General features: G+C 43.0%; 2 protein-coding genes across 4 annotated transcripts in view; one reads left to right on the plus strand and one right to left on the minus strand.

Moving 5' to 3' along the window:
- Positions 1–49: 49 nt before the first annotated feature.
- Positions 50–8386, plus strand: ZC2HC1C (zinc finger C2HC-type containing 1C). 3 transcript variants are annotated; one of them, XM_025443852.3, is made up of 3 exons: positions 50–140; positions 1045–2389; positions 7840–8386. In XM_025443852.3, exons 2-3 carry the CDS (start codon positions 1064–1066, stop codon positions 8101–8103), a joined length of 1590 nt encoding a protein of 529 aa, XP_025299637.3. In that variant the 5' UTR covers positions 50–140; positions 1045–1063; the 3' UTR covers positions 8104–8386. The 3 variants fall into 3 exon arrangements, with proteins under 3 accessions (XP_025299637.3, XP_025299636.3, XP_025299634.3); XM_025443851.3 differs by having other exon boundaries at positions 60–203; XM_025443849.3 differs by having other exon boundaries at positions 68–954.
- Positions 8387–10695: 2309 nt separating this feature from the next.
- The window catches only part of NEK9 (NIMA related kinase 9), a 38548-nt gene continuing 29223 nt past the window's right edge, over positions 10696–20020 (minus strand). The window contains exons 19-22 of the mRNA XM_025443848.3: positions 18991–19193; positions 17267–17428; positions 15837–16046; positions 10696–13748 (exon numbers count right to left, since the gene is read on the minus strand). Of these exons, the coding sequence (XP_025299633.1) occupies positions 13626–13748; positions 15837–16046; positions 17267–17428; positions 18991–19193 (698 nt within the window). The 3' untranslated portion in view covers positions 10696–13625. The remainder of the gene's footprint in view (positions 13749–15836; positions 16047–17266; positions 17429–18990; positions 19194–20020) is intronic.

The raw sequence follows: 20020 nt of genomic DNA on the forward strand, positions 1-20020 counted from the left end.
CGGGGCCGTGCGCGGGGCTGGGTGCGCACGCGCTCGCGTCTCCAGGCAACGGGAACAACAAAGGCCCGCGCAGAGCGCCTGCGCGGCGGGCGGTTGAGGCTCGGCCCGGGGGCGGTCGGGGGTGGAAAGCTAAGTCTTGGGTGGGTTTATTTATTTATTTTTTTTCTTTTCCCCTGAGCAGGAACGGTCCGCCAGAGCCTCAGGTAGGCGTAAGCAGACGAGGGGAGCAGACGTAGGGTCAGCGCCTCGCCTCCCAAGGGCGGCCGCATGGGCAGAAGAGCGAGGGCTGTGTTCCCCAAGCGGAGGCCCCAGCGGGGGCGCCCCTGCTGCGGACTCTGGGGCGGTGCGTGAGCTCAGCACCCGTGCGGCGGGCGGCGAGGCGGCCGGGTCAGGTGGCCTCCAGCTCTCAGGTTACGATCCGCGCCGTGGGGCCCCTGGGTGCGGGTGTGACGGCCGGGCACCTGCGGCCGGCCCGGGCGGCTCGAGTGTCCTCTGGAGTCCAGCAGCGGGGAAGCCCTGAGAGCGCCTTGTGCGGGCCACCTACCTCCGAGCCGCAGTTTGCTCACCTGTGACACCGTAGGCCCGGACTCAGAGTCCTAAGGTCTTGTAACTCTGAGCGAAACTTCAGTGGATAGGTGAAGAAGCCAGCCAGCAAGGGAAAGTTGCTGGTCCTGTGTCACAGGCCTAAAGCCTGACTTTGAGTCCGACAGCCCTTTCCAGTAAATCTTTCCACCACCTAAGGAGTCTCCTGTGTATGGCAGGAGCATCGCTGTGTATGGCAGAGGCTGGTACTGGAATAAAGCGAGGTGGCGGGAACACCTGTGTCACATTCGTTTTTCTGTCCTCAAGATCTAATAGGCACCCACAGGAAATAATAAGCATTCACCAAATCCTTATTGAAGGAAAGTTCTGGCAGACCCAGCACCACTGTCCCTAAAAAGTTCAAGAGAATAGGTAGGACAAATGTATAAACTGTTTACTTTAGTAGCCGGGGGTAACCTCAGAAAACCTCCTCACAATATATCTGGTTTAAATCTCCCCTAGGCTTCAGTCCGGTCCCTGAATGGCTGGCCTCCAGTTGGCACCACCTCTGCCTGTGGGCGTTATGCTTCCATATAATGAAAGGGAAGCTCCAGGGCTCCTCTCAGCTAAGCAAGAGCCCTATGAAAAAGGTGACTCTTCTCAGCGGTCCTCCATGGGGCACCTGAGGAACAATTTCCAGCAGAAGCTTTTGAGCAACAAAGAGCTGACGCTGGATAATCTCTACACTCACTCCAAATGGAACGCCTGCACAAAAGCTGGGAGCTGCTCCTATCCCCACTGTGTTGGAATCAGCCAGCAAGATTCAAGAAGCAATTCCCAAGGCCAAGCAAAGGGTTCGTTTTACTCAGCAAATTCTCAGTCCTGGTATCCCAAAGCAAATAATCAGGAATTCATCCCCTTTACGAAGAAGCGAGTTGGGGTAGACCGGGCATACCCGCTGAAACCCGTGTTCCATAGGAAGTCTCACAGTACAAGTGAAGCTGGCATTGATGGGGACCAGGATGTCTCTCCGAGACCCCCTGAACCAAGAGAGTTTCCATACAGCAGCTTTGGTTCAAGGAACTGGGTGAATGCATCTGTGCTCCATGCCATTGCTGCCACACAGGAGGAGAGAGCCATGGCAAACCCCAACAGGACCGAATGGATGCAGATCCAAAGACTAGAAGCTGCAGGGGAGAGCTTACAAGAGGAAATCCGGAGAAAAGAAACCCTCCTTAGGGAAAAGCTGAAGAAGACAGAGGAGGAACTCCGAAGGATCCAGAAAGAAAAGGAACAGGCTAAGGAAAATGAAAAAAGAGAGCTACAGAGAATGACACTCCCCAGGAGGAGAATTAAAGGTAATAGCAACACCACATACAAACCTACCTTCTCCCCAGAATTCGGGTCTGAGGAGGTCTTCAGTAGAGACAGGGGAGAAGATGAACTTTGGGGACAGTCTCAAGAAAATTCTGGTCCATTCCAGTTCTCTGATTACGGAATACAGAAGCTCAAAAGGGAAAGACTGGTGGCAAGCAATAACAGAATCCGAGACCTAGTCTCAGAGTCATCAAAGGAGTTTTCTCAGTCTTCAGAAGGGCCTGGCAGTGTTTTGTGGGGATCCACCAGCAATTCTAGTTTGTCTAGGGGACCAGACTCTTCGGTTTCCAGCTGTTCCACTGAAGACCCCAAACTTGGCGAATGTAGCCACTGTGGACGCAAGTTTCTCTTGGTCAGACTGGAGAGACACTCCAACGTCTGCAGCAGGATGCAGGGTTCCAAGAGGAAAGTGTTTGACTCCTCCAGGGCCCGGGCCAAGGGCACAGAACTAGAGCAGTACCTGAACTGGAAGGGGCCAGCCCCAGTCAAGGTAAAAAGGCCAGGGCCTTATGGATTTGACTTTGGGGATCATTATAAAAGGATGCTAAATCAGTTTTCTTTAGAAAAAAACTCATGTGTCATACAGGGAGAAAGAACATTTATTGATTACTGTGTGCCAGTCACTGTGATAGGAGTTTATCATAAGATCCTCAGCACAACCCTGTGAGGGTTTCGTTGTCTCTTATCAATTCAAAGATCAAATCTCAGAGAGTTTAATTTGCTTGAAATCACAAACAGTTTTGAATGGCAGAGTCAGCATATATGGGGTGCCTGGGTGGCAGTTAAGCGTCAGTTAAGCATCCAACTCTTGATTTGGGCTCAGGTCAGATCTCAGGGTTCTGGGATTAAGCCCCACGTTGGGCTCCTGCATCAGGCTCCAGCCCCATATCAGGCTCTGCTCTCCGTGGGGAATTTCTTTGAGGATTCTCTCTTCCTCTCCTTCTGCCCCTCACACCACTTGCCCATGTGCTCTCTCAAACAAGAGTCAGCATATAAATCTGGGTTAGAAGCACTGCAAAAAATCCAGGCTTAAAAATATATGTCCTATTGATTATAAAAGTAATAAATGTTGGGGCACCTGGGTGGCTTAGTTGGTTAAGCATCTGCCTTCAGCTCAGGTCATGATCCCAGGGCCCTGGGATCGAGTCCCACGTAGGGGCTCCCTGCTCAGCAGGGAGTCTGCTCCCTCTGCCTGCTGCTCCTCCCCACCCGTGTTTGCTCTCTCTCAAATAAAATCTTTAAACAAATAAAAGCAAAAGTAATAAATGGTTACTGTAGAAAATTAAAAAGATTTGAAAAATACAAAGAAAAAAATGATGCAGCATTTCACCCCTGGGAGAGAGTTCCTTGCTCTCTGCAATATACACTGCCACCTCCCAAGATTAAGATTTGTTACAACTCCTATAGCCTGATCTACTTTTTCAAGAGTAGCTCAGTTCTGATATATCTTCTTAGTAAATACGTGAAACTCAAGTTTGCAATCCTTGTTCTCCCCATTCAGAGTGTAAACACCTTAAAAGGTAAAGGACTTGATTTTTGGTTAACATTCCAGCTGCAGAAAAACTAAGTTGTAAAAAGGCTGTGAGACACTTGCATGGTATTAATACCATACCCAAGTTTAGGGGTATTTCACAGGCATAGTTGGACAGTCAGATCTGGAGATTGTCTCATGAATAAGCCTACCACCCTGTCAAGGTTATGCCTCTTGGTTTGTAAATGAGTGCTTTTCAAAGTGTGGCATACTGGCAAACATTTTTTATTTTAGTAGTTTTACTGTGTATTAGAAAAATATAACAACATATGAAGCCTGTAGTTTTAAAAATCATGAACTTAAAAATATTAAGTAATTTATCTTAAGGGGGATAAAGTGAAAGTGATATGCAAATGATCAAAGTTTGGAAAAGCCTAGACCACATGATCTCAAAGCCCCATTCGACTCTAATTTTCTAACAAAATAGGAGAGCATATTCTGTTTTCATTTCTTTCCACCCCTCCCTATGCTGTGCTAGCACTTGTTGTCCGCTATGCACGTTACAGTTTATGCATGTATTTACTGGGGCCTTTAAAAACTCAAATTTATGTGGTGGCTGTTACAAGAAGTCAATTGCAGTTACTCCTTTCAGTATAGTTTGGAAGATCACCACAGAAAAGTCCCTTCTGGGTTCAGAGATAATCTGCCCAAAGTCTAGTTTCCGACAAGAAGTCAACATTTTGCTCTTGCAGATAATGATATGATCACCAGTTCCGGTTCTTTCCTGTTTTCTTTCTGGTCAACCCAGTAATCCACTGGGGTCTTCTCTATCCCACTATAGTGGTTGTTTCTGGCAGGCATCTAAAAGACTCTTGTGTTTCTTAAATTCCTAAATACAGTAGCAGTGAAGCAAAAGAATTGGGTTTCTGAGATCAGATACCCTAGCTTTGTGGAAACTAGTTTTGCAGGGAATATGTTGCATTGAGGATCTGAAGCAGAAAGGATCTGGATAGGGGACCTGGGTGGCTCAGTCAGTTAAGCATCTGCCTTCAGCTTAGGTCATGATTCCAGAATCCGGGGATGGAGACCCACATCAGGCTCCCTGCTCAGTGGAAAGCCTGCTTCTCCCTCTCCCTCTGCCCTTCCCCTCATTTGTGCTCTCTGACTCTATCTCTCTGTCAAATAAATAAAAGATTAAAAAAAAAAGGAAGAAAGGAAGGAAGCATTTGAGTACAGGGACTATATCTTTGTGCTTTGTGATTAATAGGTGTTAATTGAATAAAATTTCAATATGAATTATGAATATGAAGTAACCATTATATAGTCAAGGAACTTTCTCCTAACTCTTTTAAATGTTCCTGGGTCCTGTCTCCAACACACAGATTTTCTTGCCTTCTTGTCTGTTTCAGTAAGACTCTCCTGAAGGATCCTTTTCCTTTGATAATATCTCTTCCTGTCATTTATCATTAATGATATCAGATCACCAAGCAGCTACTTAACTCCTTTTTTCTTTTTTAAAAAATTAATTTTAGGGGCACCTGGGTGGCTCAGTTGGTTATATGTCTGTCTTCCCCGAGTCCCAGGATTGAGCCCCACATCTGGCTCCCAAGTCTGCTTCTCTCTCGGCCCCTCACCCTATGCGTGCTCTCTCTCCTCTCTCTTTATAAGTAAATAATCTTAAAGTTAATTTTATATTAATCTAAATAATATTTGAATACATTTAAAAAATCATGTACTAAGTGACCTATAAGGCAGTAAGTAGGATCCTGCTTCACCCTTCTCCATCCTCATCTGGCCCCCAGTGGCAGCCTTCATTCAGTTCCTGATCGATTACTCTTCTGGTATGCATTTCCATATTTCTCAATAATATGCTTATTTTCTTGATTAACCAGTTTTACACATTATCCGTTGATTTCCTTCTATGAATGCTGTGGGTTAAGCTCTCTTTCACATCTCCTTTCCTTTTACTTTTCTCCTTCTCTTCTTCCATTGAAATGGAATCACAACTTTGGATTAAAGCAGCAGTCAGCTTTTACTTATAATAACCATGTAAATTTTGTTCACCGATGAGTGAACAAATTCTGCCTCTGCCCACGTGTACCTGGAATTAATAGTTGACTCAGGTTTTTATTTGCTTGGTTCCCTACATACCTGTCTCTAATTTTTTTCCCCTAAATGATTCATCTGATGTCAGATACCTAGTAGTGTTTTTATAAGTGCACTAACACTTAATCCATCAGTTTGATTTTTTTTTTTTTTTAATTCTGGAAACTTTCCTCCCACTACTCTTTTTCCTCCTGCACCAGTCTGGACTGTTTATTCTCTAGGTCTAGTGTAGACTTGTTGTGTTGGGACTTCTTTTTTTTACTTCTTTTCTGTATCGGGTCCTATTTCCAGCTTCTTATGTTTTCCTTTTTCTTGCTTTATTCCTTGATTTGCTGAAGCTTTCAAGAAACGTGCATGGGAGGCATATTTTTTGTCTCAAAATGAATGAAAATATCCATACAACAACCTTATAGTTGATTTGACTAGGTATAGAATTCTAGGTAGATAATGATTTTCAGGGGATCCCTGGGTAGCTCAGAGGTTTAGCGCCTGCCTTCGGCCCAGGGTGTGATCCTGGAGTCCCAGGATGGAGTCCCAGGATCCAGTCCTACGATCAAGTCCCGCATCGGGCTCCCTTCATGGAGCCTGCTTCTCCCTCTATCTGTGTCTCTGCCTCTCTCTCATGAATAAATAAATAAAATCTTTTTAAAAAGAAAAAATTATTTTCTATTAGAACTTTTTTTTTTTTTAAGATTTTATTTATTTATTCATGAGAGACAGAGAGACAGAGAGAGAGGTAGAGACACAGGCAGAGGGAGAAGCAGGCTCCATGCAGGGAGCCTGATGTGGGACTCAATCCCAGGGCTCCAGGATCACACCCTGGACTGAAGGCGGCGCTAAACTGCTGAGCCACCTGGGCCGCCCTCTGTTAGAATTTTTAAGGCATTTTCCCACTAGCTTTTAGCATCGTGTTACCGTTGAGAAATCTGATGCCATTTTGCTTCCTGCGCCACTATATGAAGCTTCTCTTGGTGTTTCTTTTTCTGAAAGCTTACAGGATTCACTCTTTATTCTGAAATTCCAAAATTTTTCAATGATTGTGTTGGAATCTTGGTAGGCTATTCAATTTCAAGACAGTGACCTTAATTCTAGGAATGTTTATTGTATTATTTATTTAATAATTTCCTCCTTTGCTTTTTCTGTTCTTTTTGGAACTCCTTTTTGTCAGGTGCTGGACTTCCTGGATTGACTTTCTAATTTCCTAATCTTTTCTACTTCCCATCTTGATCTTTTTTTCCCATTCTAATTTTCTTGACATTTTAAACACTGCTATTTTTATTTTTAGCTATGTTTTTTTTTAAGTGGTCTTTTTAAAAATAAAGATATTTATTTGTTCATTTATTTATGAGACAGAGTATAAGCACATAATCAGGAGAAGCAGAAGGAGAGGAACAAGTTGACTGTGCTGAGCGTGGAGCCTGATGTGGGCTCAATCCCATGACCCCAAGATCATGACCTGAGTCAAATTCAAGAGTCAGATGCTCAACCAACTGAGCCACCTAGGCGCCCCATAGTTATCACAGTTTTAATTTATAATAGTTCTTTCTGGCTTTCTGGTTTTAAGTTTTCTTCTACTTGCCTTGTTGCTGCTTCCTGAGAGTGAGTGAGTGAGAGAGAGAGAGAGAGAGAGAAAGAGAATTCATGTACCTGTTTTGGTTTTTTTCTTGTTAGAGCTTTACTCAAATATTTGGTGACCCCAGGCTGTCCATTCATAGTTAAGCTTAAGTGAGGCTTGTTGATTAAAGGCCTCAAATAGTGAACCTTTTCACTGGGGTCATGCAGGGCCAGCATCTAATGGCTTTTCTCTTGACTGCTTGGTGCAACCAGAGAACTCTTGTCTCCTGTGAGGGTGCCAATGTGTTTGATATCCTGGGAGCTGAGTTGATTCCTCGGCTCCCAGGATATCAAACAGTTCCATAATTTATCATGTATACTTGCACTTAATCCCAATTTTCAGCTTCAGTATTAACCTTGTTCTCTATTATGTCTGGACTTCCTGCGTGTGAAACCTGTCTGGTTCAGTTTCTACAGAGAATAGACCTCTGTTCTCCTGTGAGACTGCTGGAAGTGACAGACTCTTGGATGTGCAAGATGGGACGGGGCCCCAGGGATCCAATTTATTCTCAGCCCCACACCTCTCCCCTGCCTCTACCTGTAAACACCAAGCCTCCCAGTACCATCCCCCCTGGCAGGCCCTTAGCTTAGTGCCTCCACTCTGGCAAGTCAGCTCTGTTGCTCCTGTCCTGTTCTCTCTGACCTTAGGGAGAGCATCCTTTACATTTCCTTACTGTCATTCTGATGAAGACTCAGAAGGAGATGTGGTAAATGCCAAGTCAAATAATCAGTCTTCCTCCTACTTACAGGCTGAACCTCCTCAGAAGAGCAACTGGAGACAGAAGCATGAGTCTTTCATCCGTACTCTCCGTCAGGCCCGAGAGGTCCAGCAGGTAATTGCCAAAGGTGGAAACCCCTCAGACTTGCCACCCATTCTACCTGCAGAAAATCCAGATTATATTCAGTGTCCACACTGCAGCCGCCACTTTGCTCCCAAGGTGGCTGAGCGCCACATTCCCAAGTGTAAGACCATTAAGAATCGGCCCCCACCTCCAAGGAAGCATTACAGTTGAACAGACAACAGTGGAAGTCTCAGAAGGCTCTGCTTCTCTTCAGCAGTAAATGGGAGAATAATTTGATACAAACCAGAACTAAAACCTTTACATCTCCCACATCTGCCTGCAGAACTTAAATCAGTGAAGAGACTCATTGCTAAGCAGCAGGAAGCAAAAGGAAGCTTCGGCTTCCCACTAAATTACCATGTTGGGCTGGTGTGCCTTTCTATTGCCCTCAGAACTGGTGGGTGAAGACACTTGAGAGTAGCAAGTGGGCTATATTAAATCTCTCTTCTCGCAAGCCTGACTTGTGGTCTGTGCTAGTTAAGTGCCTGCATTTGCTGTGCCTTCTTGCCATTGCCTCTGCATGTATGTTTGTGGTTCCTGTTCATGCTTCTTGCTCTTGCAGGAAGTTGGTTCATTAGATTAAGTTGGTGTCAGAAGATCATGATCACCTAGGTGGTATCTCTTATAAAAGATAATACAATTTTGCTGTAAGGCAAATGGAAGTTTATGCTTGACCTTTGTGACGCATGGTCCTGGCCAAAAGCCAACACCAGTATGCAAAGTTCGGGTGCCAGTCTATCCTAAGCGCCGCTTGTGGTATACTGTGTCATAAAGAGAACCTCATCTTGATGTGCTTTACAGGCTAGGGATGGGGAGAGCACTACTGTATGCCTCAGTAGTTGCTCTTTGCTAATGGATTTCATATGTCAAAAAAAAAGGAAGGAACTTCAGTTTTAGCGATTGCTGGCATTCTGCTTTGAAATCAGATTGGTTGTATGGCTTTTGAAATAAGGCAGCAAAATCTACCATCAAAGCAAGCTGGGACATTGCAGTCTCACATGTCGCTGTCCATTATATCACAGTGAACTTCTATTTTAGAGAGTAAACTTTGATGAAAAATGAAAAAAGATACTGGATTTTTAAAATTTTCTCTGTGCAGAATTGTGCATACTGCAGGTACTCTTCATAATTAGACCTTCAAAAAGGGTTTTGGGGATTTAAAATTAAATAATAAAATGAGTAAGTCCTAGTTTGGTCAGATGGGAGAAGTGATAAGGTAATGCCCGTCAGGGGTAGTATCAGTTTAAATAGGATGAAGATAGAACAACAGATATGAAATAACAGTAGGATTATTGTCCTGAGAACATCACTCAAATTGTTAGTTTAAAATACTGGAGAAAAAAAACACCCAACTTGACCTGGGCCAAGGTGACTAAGCAGACAAAAAAACCCATATTCTACTAACAAATGGCCACTCATGTTCCATTTCCTCTGCAGCACCTGCTGAATGGCTGGGCTAATAGACCAGACCGACTTGAAATGTGATTAAGGCTTTAGCTGCGAAGCTGCAGGACCCTAGGTGGAGAAAAATGTATCTACTTAAAAAACAGTACATATTGAATTGCTTTATGCTCTTCTTAATTGTTGCAAAGAAGAGGAATCACATAGCAGGGCTTTAGGCTGGCCACTTGAAGGAACCTTACACACACACTGGGTATTTAACCCAATACATACATTCCCCTGGCAATGAAATACAAACTAAGTTTCATACTTAAAAACAAAAGATGATAAGAATGAGCTATGGCCAAGGGGGCAAAGTGGTAGCCTATGGACTGCTTTGTCCTACAGATATGCTTTATTTGGCTGGTGCAGAATTAAAAATATAGTCTGACATTTAAAAACTGGGATATGGAGAATCTCTTGAAAAGCCAGAAGTTCTGGAAATACCAGGCCAGCAATCCTGCATAGCCCCAACCACGTGGTCCTTCAGATGGTCTGACCTTGCAGATCACAAGTCCCGCCTGGCATGCTGCACTTATTTGCCTTTTCTGCCCAGCCCCACAGGCGCTTGAGTTTGGGATCCCTGGATGATGTGATTAAGTTCACAGATCAGGACCCTCTGGGGAGAACACATATATGTGTGGGGAGTGCTTTCTGTAGACAGGAAGCAGTTACTCATTCTTATATTGCTGGACAATAACGCAATAGTCAATGCCTCAGTGTTCCCTCTGATTTCAACATGTGTAGGCTTTGATTAGGTTAGGACTATCTAGGAGTCTTTTACATTTAGCTCGATCTGATTTTTGGGAAGAGGTCAGAACCCTTTTGCTATCTAAGTCCCTTCCTGGATGACAGTGGATAATGCTACTTGTTACTGTCTGTGTGTTATACTTTATCCAGGAGCCTTCAGTACAAGCAAATGTTATAAATTTTAAAGTTCAAAAGGTTAAGCAATGGGGGAAAAATCTCATAGTGAAACTCACTTCACATAAAAGTGTATGCAGACTGTGCAGACGTGCTGAGATACTCCTTAACAGCAGTGTATTTAATGCAGCATGGTACCTTTTGGCCAACATTTGCTTTTGGTCAATTTATCATTCTTCATGACTACAAAGGAGATAGCAGAGATGTGATATAATGTTTTTCTCTCTAATGTTCCCAATTCTGAGAGGTTTAGTGATCAGCATGTTTATTTCCGTAGTTAATCATTGAAGTAATAAATGATTTTTGGCTTTGTGGTAGGAAGGAACATGTTTTATAGTCCTGACTACAGCCCAGTCTGGCCTGACACTAATGAAGAATACTTCTTTGGAGGCCCAGGGATACTCATTTGAAAGAATTTATTTATAATACATCCTCACTCCAGAGCTGTTGTTTCTATTATGAAGGTTTCCAAATATATGGCAAATCAAATGAAATGTGAGTTTAAGGCCACTTTTGCTTTAAACTTTAGTGAAATGCTCAGCCAAGAGAAGTGATAACTTGGCTGTGCAATGCCAGGGAGACCAAATACAGTTCACCTTCTTTGAGGGAAAACAATTTTGTAAACGTAGACACACATTATCACTTGAAAAAGTCCACTGTGATTCAGGAGGTGAGTACAAGAAATGATCCTTCCTTCCTCTTTCAGTGGCTCATTTTTTTCCTTCCCTCTGCATTTTAAGCACTATATTTGAGAAGTCTGGGGAGAAAAAGTTGTAGCAGCAGAAATGATACTGTGAGCAAGAAAAAGAAACTGGAAGAAAGCAAAGATTATTTGTGCAAATGTTCCTTGTGTTGTTTCTGTTACAAGGTCTTTTATTTATTTAGATAAAGACTCATTGAATCAAAGATTCATGAAGGCCTAGAATCTGGGTGTTTCATCCCAGTGACTAAGGTCCATGCGCAGGCATAGCACTGACTGAGAGTTTAAATGTTTATTTAAAACAGAAATGCCAAACCACTCCACCCTCAACCTTTCAAACATCTGGCTAACAATGAGCTAGTTCTTCAGCAACAATGTCAGAGCAGAGGAATAACTCAGGTTATACTATAACTCAAAAGCAATACTACTGGGAAACTGAAAACACCTAGCACTGCAGAAAGAAGAAAAGCAGGACAAACTCCAAGAGAATTAGCTACAGAAAACCATTCAAAGGCATTGCTGCTGCCTAACCTTTCACTTTTTATCTAATGCATGGCTGCCACCTTTGAATTGGTTTCTGTTTGCATAGCTATTTGGTGGGAAAAATCATACGGCTGTCCCAGGCACAATTTGGTAAAGTGCAAATTGTCTCTAAGGCACAGAACTCAGATTCTCAGCCAGATTAACAGCAAACTAGACTTCCCATGGGAACATGCTAGAGAAAATGAGCAGTGTTCCCCTGCTAGAGAATGGCTCCCCTCTGGAACAAGAGCAGGGCTCACCCCTCCTTTCAATGCTCACTCCCACCCCTGTCTCAGCAACGTGCCCCTGTTCCTCAGTTCCACAGCAGAAGCAATACTCAGGATTAACACCCAAACTGAGCCTGCCTCTCAGTCCTGCTGAGATGGTGAGTATGAGGGATACAGGAACATGAAGAGCCAGTCAGTCCTTAAAAAAAAACAAAGGTGCATTTACATGATGAACCAAAACCCACAGTTAGGGTTTACAGCAAACCCCCAAGTCCCCAGAACTTGTAACTTTAATCCAGGGTTGGCCCCTTCCCTTATTTTAAGAAAAGGCTTTAGTGATTACATTAGTACCATTGTACTAGGCTTCCCAGAATTGAGAAAACAATGGGAACATCAAACCAAAGACATCCCATTGAACAGAGTTGCCCGTCCCCAGCCATGGGGTTTTCCCCAAGCATCAGCCTTTACACCACCAGTTTCAGGGAAATGGCAAAATTTCCATCGCACAGGTCCTTCCAAAATGTTAAAGAGATATTAAACATTCATTTTTTGGTTTGGGGAAAATGAAACAAAAAGTAATTTAGTGGCTTCTAAGGAGGGGGCATGTGAGACTCATCAAGGCAACTCCTATGACCCAAAATACTAAAGGAACATTTTATAAGGCGAGGTGAAAACACAAAGTTGACATCCTTAAGTAAAACTATCAAAAGCTTTGAGGACACTCTCTCTTTGGGAAAGCTGGCTTGCTTCTTGTCTATAAGGACACAATGACTGTGGGATCAGCCAAATTCCTTTCACTTGGTAGCTCCTACCTGTCCTGTTAGGCTTCAGGGACTACCAGGTTTGTTCCGGCTTTGGGCCACTCAAGTAGGAAAGATGATACAGATTCACTGATATGGCTTCATAAAACACCAAAAGGGGACAAATACTGACTAGACATACAGAAAGGGAGTGGTTGGGGCTGCTGAAGTTGAGGTTAGAACCCTAAGAGCCACGAAGGCAGAGGTACTCTAGACCTTCCCAAAGATACCAAGTAGAGGCAGCTAAAGGAGGACCTCTCTCCCTCATGGTTTTCTCTTAAGGTCATTCCTATTGCCCCACTGACTCAATTCTCTATGGGATACCTCACCTTTTAGAGGTACCTTCCAAAGTTAGGAAATCCAACCTGCAATGGCCACAGACAGCAACCCCAGCTGTGTGATGAGGAGGGACCTAGCCTTTGTCTCCTCCTCACTGAAGACATTTTAATCAACCTTCAGAGGAAAAGCAGTCTAAACCCACTTTTCCTCCTAAAGCATTTGGCTAATGCAAAGTAACTGAACTTTCTGAAAACAAGTCCTAGATTGACTCCACCAGACGTACTTTCCCAGACTCAGGGCTCCTGAGAGGGCTTTACCACTTCAGCACTCTCCAGATGACTGGATGGGCCCCACCTGGTTCCAGCCCACTCGAGTTTTACACTTTTCCCTCCTCCACCCAGAGGTGCAATGCCTGGTGCTGGATTCCCAAGGCAGCTTCCAAGTAATGGTGAAATGATAAACGGGACATAAGCTGCTACCAACAAAATTAAGGTGAGCATTTTGTCTCCTCTTCAAAGGTGGGATCACCAGATGAGGTACAGAGCTGCTGTTGCTATGGCAGTCACTGAGGACAAAGCCAGGGCCATGGGGCCCTTCCATTCTCCGAAACAAAACCACTCCTAGATCCTATCTAACAGGCCATGCCACTCCCCAAGTGTACACGGAAAGTGCTTCAGAGCCTCCGCCTTGCACTCCTTGTCTGCAAGTGAACAAAGCCAGGAAAGCGCTCTCTGCATTCAGTAAGTGTGCTGTGAAGTTCTTTGGATCCCAGTTTCCTGGAGGCCATACAGGCTCAGGAGACTAGAGGCTGGGTCGACAGGAGTCTGTTCCCAGGAGGCACCAGGAATCTGAATCTAAGTCAGGCTTTGGATCCATTTCCATCTCTTCTTTTGCTGTCTGAGTTCCTTTGGAATGCATCCCCACCTGTCCAAACAAAACACAGTATTGTATTAACAATACCACCACCAGTCATAGCAGTTTAGGACTAGGTTTCTAATGTTGACCTCCAAGGACCTGTAGCTACAGTTTTGTGACAAGCTCATAATACTACCTTAGATGATACTTTAACAATGCTACCTTAAATAAAGTCCACACCTTTACACTCATTGCGGGTAGGATGACCATTTGCCTAGGACTGTAGGGTTTTCTGGAATGTAGAACACTCAATTTTAAACTGAGACAGTCCATGGGATCCCTGGGTGGCGCAGCGGTTTGGCGCCTGCCTTTGGCCCAGGGCGCGATCCTGGAGACCCGGGATCGAATCCCACGTCGGGCTCCCGGTGTATGGAGCCTCCTCCTCCCTCTGCCTGTGTCTCTGCCTCTCTCTCTCTCTCTCTCTCTCTGTGACTATCATGAATAAATAAATAAAATCTTAAAAAAAAAAAAAAATAAAAAAAAAAAAAAAATAAACTGAGACAGTCCTAAGCTAAATAATCTTCCTGCTGCTATAGCTGCCAATCACCCCATGCTTACCTCAAGTGAGTATGTTACTTTCCAAAGTACTTTCATAGACATGATTTCGTTCTCATTCATCAAAACAACCATGCAAGGTAGATGGTATTCTTTCCTCTTTTAGGTGAGAAACTAGGACTCACAGAAACCAAGTAATTTGGTCCAGACACATAAAACTGGTAAATGGCAAAGCCAAAGGTTGAACCTTATTTCCCTTTCCTGGTTCACTCTAAATAGAGGAATACAATGGCTTTTTAAAAAACAATGCAAATGGGGCACCTGGTGGCTCAGTCAGTTAAGCTTGTGACTCTTGATCAGGTCATGATCTCAGTCATGGGATTGAGCCCCGTGTCGGACTCTGCACTCAATGGGGAGTCCACTTGAGATTCTGTCTCTCTCCCCCCCAGGCCCTCCCCCCACTCCACTTGCGTTCTAAAACAACAAGGCAAACAGCAACACCTGTGAAGTATTTTTACGAAAAATGTTTAATTTAAATCTAATCAGGCCTTAAGTTTATAGAAATGACGGTTTACAGAAATGACAGGGTGGGGATCCCTGGGTGGCTCAGCAGTTTAGCGCTTGCCTTCATCCCAGGTCGTGATCCTGTGGTCCTGGATCTAGTCCCACACCGGGCTCCCTGCATGGAGCCTGCTTCTCCCTCTGCCTGTGTCTCTGCCTCTCTCTCTCTCTCTGTGTCTCTCATGAATAAATAAAATAAAAAAATAAAAAAAATGACAGGGTGACAAAAGAACAAATTAGATAATGTCCCAAGAAAATAGAGGACAACTCCAGAATGTGGCTCATTTTGTTAAACAATGACCCTGTTTCTTCAAGTCAATGGCATGAAAATTTTTTAAAAAGGGAAGGGGGAGAGTAGTAGAACAAAGTATTCCAGATAAAAATAAACGAGACGTACATAACAATGTAATGTAGGGATCTTGACTGGATTCTGGTTTGATAAAAAGTTATAAAGGACATTTTTGTGGGAAAATTGGGCTATCAACTGGGTACTGGATTAGTGTAAACTGTTTTATGTGTGATAATAGTTTGCCAGTTATCTGGGAGAGTGAATGTCTTTATTTTTGGGTATGTATAAGAAAGTATTTAGGGGGCCTATGTCATAACTTTTATAATTTATTTGAAAATGGTTTAGCAAAATATATACACACATACACCCACAGATATTTTAAATACAGATATATATACCCCCATATATTTTAAACACACATGCAGACATTTAAAAGAAGCAACATGTTAATAATTGTTGAATCTAGATGGTGGATAGATGACTGTTCACTGAATTGTGATGCTTAAAGTTTTTCATAATAAAAAGTAAAAGAAAAAAACAGAGTAGCAAAAAACAACGGAAGTCAGATGATGAAAATGATTTAACCCAGGCACCTGAAACAAGGCCCAGGGCTGCTGGGATTAATTACAAAAGTTACATCATCAAAAGATAAGTACTTGCAAAGGAATAAGTCTATTTCAGTTCTTGGTGTTTTGTTTCTTTGATTCTTCAAAACAGAATTAGAAATTGAATTATTCTTTTAGTGCTCTCACCTGCTGCCCTCCTTCTAATTTCTTGTCCAGCTTCTGTAGTTGGGTAAAAATCTGGAGGTTTTCTTGCTGTAGCTTCTGTTGTTCAGCCAGACACTTTAACACCAGCCCCTGCAATCTCTCAACCTCTCCCTGAAGAGTGCTGCACGCACAGGTAGGAGTTAATGGCGTTGCCTTCCCAGCACATGTCTCTGCAGGATTCAGCCGAGGTGGCTAAGGAGAGCAGAGAGGTCATAGGCATTCTACCTGGACACCACAGCTGCCCCATTTAACCTTCCTCTAAATGGTATCAGATTTTATTTTTTTTATTTTTATTTTTTATTTATTTTTTTTTAGATTTTACTTTTAAAGTAACATAGGGACACATAAAGGAAATGTAAAAGCAGAAAATGCTGGGTATACAGTAGCACCTGGCTCCAACTTCGAGACAAGACAACTCTTAGTGCCTCCGTCTCTGTTATGCTAACACAAAAGAACAATCCTCTGTTTTGGAGAACTTGGCAAACAAATTTAAAGTGCATTAATATCATCCCACTGAAAATGCTGAAGTAGGGGAAGGCATGATATGGTTTGGAATGAGTCTTTCTGATCACAGTTCATGAAATGTAGTAGGTCACACTTTAGAAGACATTTGGAAGGTGTTCAGTAAACAGGACTGCCAACATAATTCAAGAAAGCTAATTAGAGGAATTAAACATTTACCTTGAAGTTTCAAAGGTTTTATTACATCTTTTCTAGTCTGGATTTTTCTCCCTTCTTCTACTGTACTTTATTTATAGGAAGGGTCAGTAAATGATAGCCCATGGGCCAAATCCGGCCTACTGCCTATTTTTGTAAATGAAGTTTTATTGGAACATAATCATGCTCATTCATTATGTACTATCTATGGCTGCTTTTGTGCTACAATGTCAGCAGTGTTGCAGAAGAGACTGTATGATCCATAAAACCTAAAATAATGACTATGTAGCCCTTTATAGAAAAAGCTTGATTACCCCTGGGGCTTACATTTGATTAAGGAATTTACCACAATTTAATATCTGCCAAGGTCAGGCACATATGTGTGGCTCCCTCACTAGACTATAAGCATTATTTCTTACTCATATTCAGAGCCTCCAAACCACCACACTAGTAGTGTCAAAAAAAACTGGATCTGAATTTTGGAAATTTAATTTTGGTATTTCTGAGGAAGAGAGAAAAGAAAGATGGTCCTCTGGTGTAGAAAGCTGTTAGCCCATCAGGAATGGGAAAGGGTCAATACTTTTCCAAGGCAGCTCAGTTAAGCCTAGGGCAGAGGCTTTAAGCACTACCAAACAGTATAATGAGTTGATATAAGGCCTTGGGAGACCAAGAAGGCTAGAGGAGATGGTGCAGCCAGAAGTGCGGAAAGCTCTCTGTTTACTTAGTTGTGATTCAAAGGCAAAGAGTTCAGTTACCCAGGCTCCTACTGGGGGCTTGTGTTCCGAAGGAGTTTCAGAAGCCACTTTGAGTCCTTGTAGCTCCTCATATGGCAGGGTATCTTTCTCAGATTCTGGAAAAGCTGCACTTAGGGGAGATGGGCTGTCAGGCATGGGGATGAATTCTGCATTTTCCAGCTCCTAAGAGAAAAAAATCTCATCAGTTCTGTTTGAGCTGTTTGTTTTCTTTCTCCCCAATTCTTGCTACAGCTTTCACTCTATTGTGACATCAGCACCCTCTAGTGGGGCATGACAGTTGTGGGTTCCACACAGCTCACTGTACCTGTAAAGAGCAAGCCACCGCTTCCTCAAAAGAGTAACAGAGATGCGAATTCGAACTCAAATTCAAGAACACAGTTTGGGGCATGTGGCACGTCTCCCTGACACACTTATTCTACATGGGCTATTCAGTGAGCTGGGAAGCTCAAAGGTGATGACAGTGAGGCCACTGACCAGGCTGCTCAAGGCTGAGGCTGAAACAAAAGTGTGCTGCATCCTCCACTCATTCTCCGAACTGGCTACCGAGTTTAATTGTCCTAAAAGGACAGCTTTAAATCTCTTAGATTCGGGCAACCCAGGTGGCTCAGTGGTTTAGTGCCTGCCTTCAGCCCCGGGCCTGGTCCTGGAGACCAGGGATCGAGTCCCGTGTCAGGCTCCCTGCATGGAGCCTGCTTCTCCCTCTGGCCTGTGTCTCTGCCTCTCTTTCTCTGTCTCTCTGTGTGTCTCTCATGAATAAATAAAATAAAAAATCTTTTAAAAAAATAATAAATCTCTTAGATTCTTTTTCTTTTGGTAAAAATTTAAAATTTCACAAACTACAAATGCTCACTGTAGAAAATGAGAAAATAACAGATAAAAAAGGACCAGCAATTCCATTACTCATAGATAAGCACTGTTAATTTTTTTAAAGATTTTATTTTATTCTGTATGTTGGTAAATTGAACACCAATAAAAAATAAATTTATTATTAAAAAAAAGATTTTATTTATTTATTCATGAGACACAGAGAGAGAGAGGCAGAGACACAAAGGAGAAGCAGGCTCCATGCAGGAAGCCCGACGCAGCACTCGATCCCAGAACTCCAGGATCACGCCCTGGGCTGAAGGCAGGCACCAAACCGCTGAGCCACCCAGGGATCCCCCAGATAAGCACTGTTAAAATGAGCAACGCTGTATTTAGTCTTCATAGCAGACATTCTTGTAAGCATTACATATACTCTAAGAGAATGGGGTCCTGCTGCAAAGGTTTTCCATCTTTATCTGCCCAGCCACATGTTGTAACCAACTTTCCATCCAAATAAATATACTCCAACATTTTTACTGTCTGCACTTCAACTTTCATAACCCATCTCTCTGCTGTAAAACATTCTGGCTGACCCAATGTTCCACTTCTACAAATCACAGTACAAAATCTCTAAGCTCAATTTTTGCACACATGCATTACAAAAACTGCCTTCAAGGAAGGTTTTCTTAATTTACATTGTAAGTAATAAAGGTATGAGAACATTTTGGGTCTCTTCATGTCAGGAAGAAAAAAGGATTAGAGATTTGGTAATTTCGTCCCAGGTAGAAATCAGAAACCTTGATTCCTGCTGCAACACACACACTTGAACAGGGCATGGGGCACGGAGAGATGCTGAGAACGCCTCTCTAGTTGCTGCAAAGGGCCTGATGTTTTCCAGATACCTCTACCAAAGGAATTACCTTTCGAAGCCAGCCAGGGCAGGAGCTGCTGGCCCCACTACTGATCCCCATGGCCTCCGTGGGACTGACTAAACCTTCCATTCCTCGGTCTGCTTCCATTGTTCCTCGGAAGCCTCCGCTTGGATCAGGAGTTTCAGATTCCTGCTGACTGTCCTCCTCTTCTCCCCCACCGCCGCCGCCTCCTGGGCTAGAGCTCTGAACCACTGACAGATACACAGCACAGAAAGAGAGAGCCTTGCTATGTAGCAAGAAAGATTTATGATCTTACAGCTCTGCTGACTCCTGGAGAGCTTCCTAGAGTCGCATGAGGTAGTAGCAATAGTGCAGGTCAGATATTTGGGACTAAATTTTTAGTTTTTACATAAGGTATTGAACATCAGTATCTTCATAATGATAATTCACTTTTATATCCCAAACTTATCTCTATATCCACAGCAAATTATCAATGTTCTAAAGCATTACTCAACAATCATCCCAACCATAGCTGAATCTACCACCCAGGCTTTAATAGATACATCCAGACTCCAGCATTCTCCACCAAGGCTCATCAAGGTTTCATATAAAAACAAAGCTCTTTCACATTTGAGCCAAACACATCTTAAAGCTGCCAGATAAACTCACACTACCTTCTTTCTGGAGAAATCTTCAATCATTACATTTATTAAGTTCCTTGATAACTATTTGTAAGAATTTTTAAAATATGACGGTTGGTCGGTTGGTTCTTTCATATCATGCAGCATATTCCAAGTTACCTTAATGAAATGAAGACTAGCTGATGTGTAATCAGAAAATGAAACTGAATTTTAATATGGGCCAAAATATATATATATATATATATATATATATATATATATATTTTGGAAAGTAAATTTGTCAAAGCTAAAAAAAATAATTGCATTGTATATTCCAAAGTTGAATGTAGGGATGCCTGGGTGGCTCAGTGGTTTGAGTGTCTGCCTTCAGCCCAGGGCGTGATCCCAGAGTTCTGGGATTGAGTCCCACATTGGGCTCCCTGCAGGAAGCTCACTTC

This window comes from Canis lupus, chromosome 8, assembly GCF_003254725.2.
Source record: "Canis lupus dingo isolate Sandy chromosome 8, ASM325472v2, whole genome shotgun sequence".
Lineage (NCBI taxonomy): Eukaryota > Metazoa > Chordata > Mammalia > Carnivora > Canidae > Canis > Canis lupus.

Coding starts and splice junctions, on each gene's coding strand:
- ZC2HC1C (XM_025443852.3), top strand. CDS start 1,064: ATGGCTGGCCTCCAGTTGGCACCACCTCTGCCTGTGGGCGTTATGCTT. Junction 2,390..7,839: donor AGGGGCCAGCCCCAGTCAAG/GTAAAAAGGCCA, acceptor TCCTACTTACAG/GCTGAACCTCCTCAGAAGAG.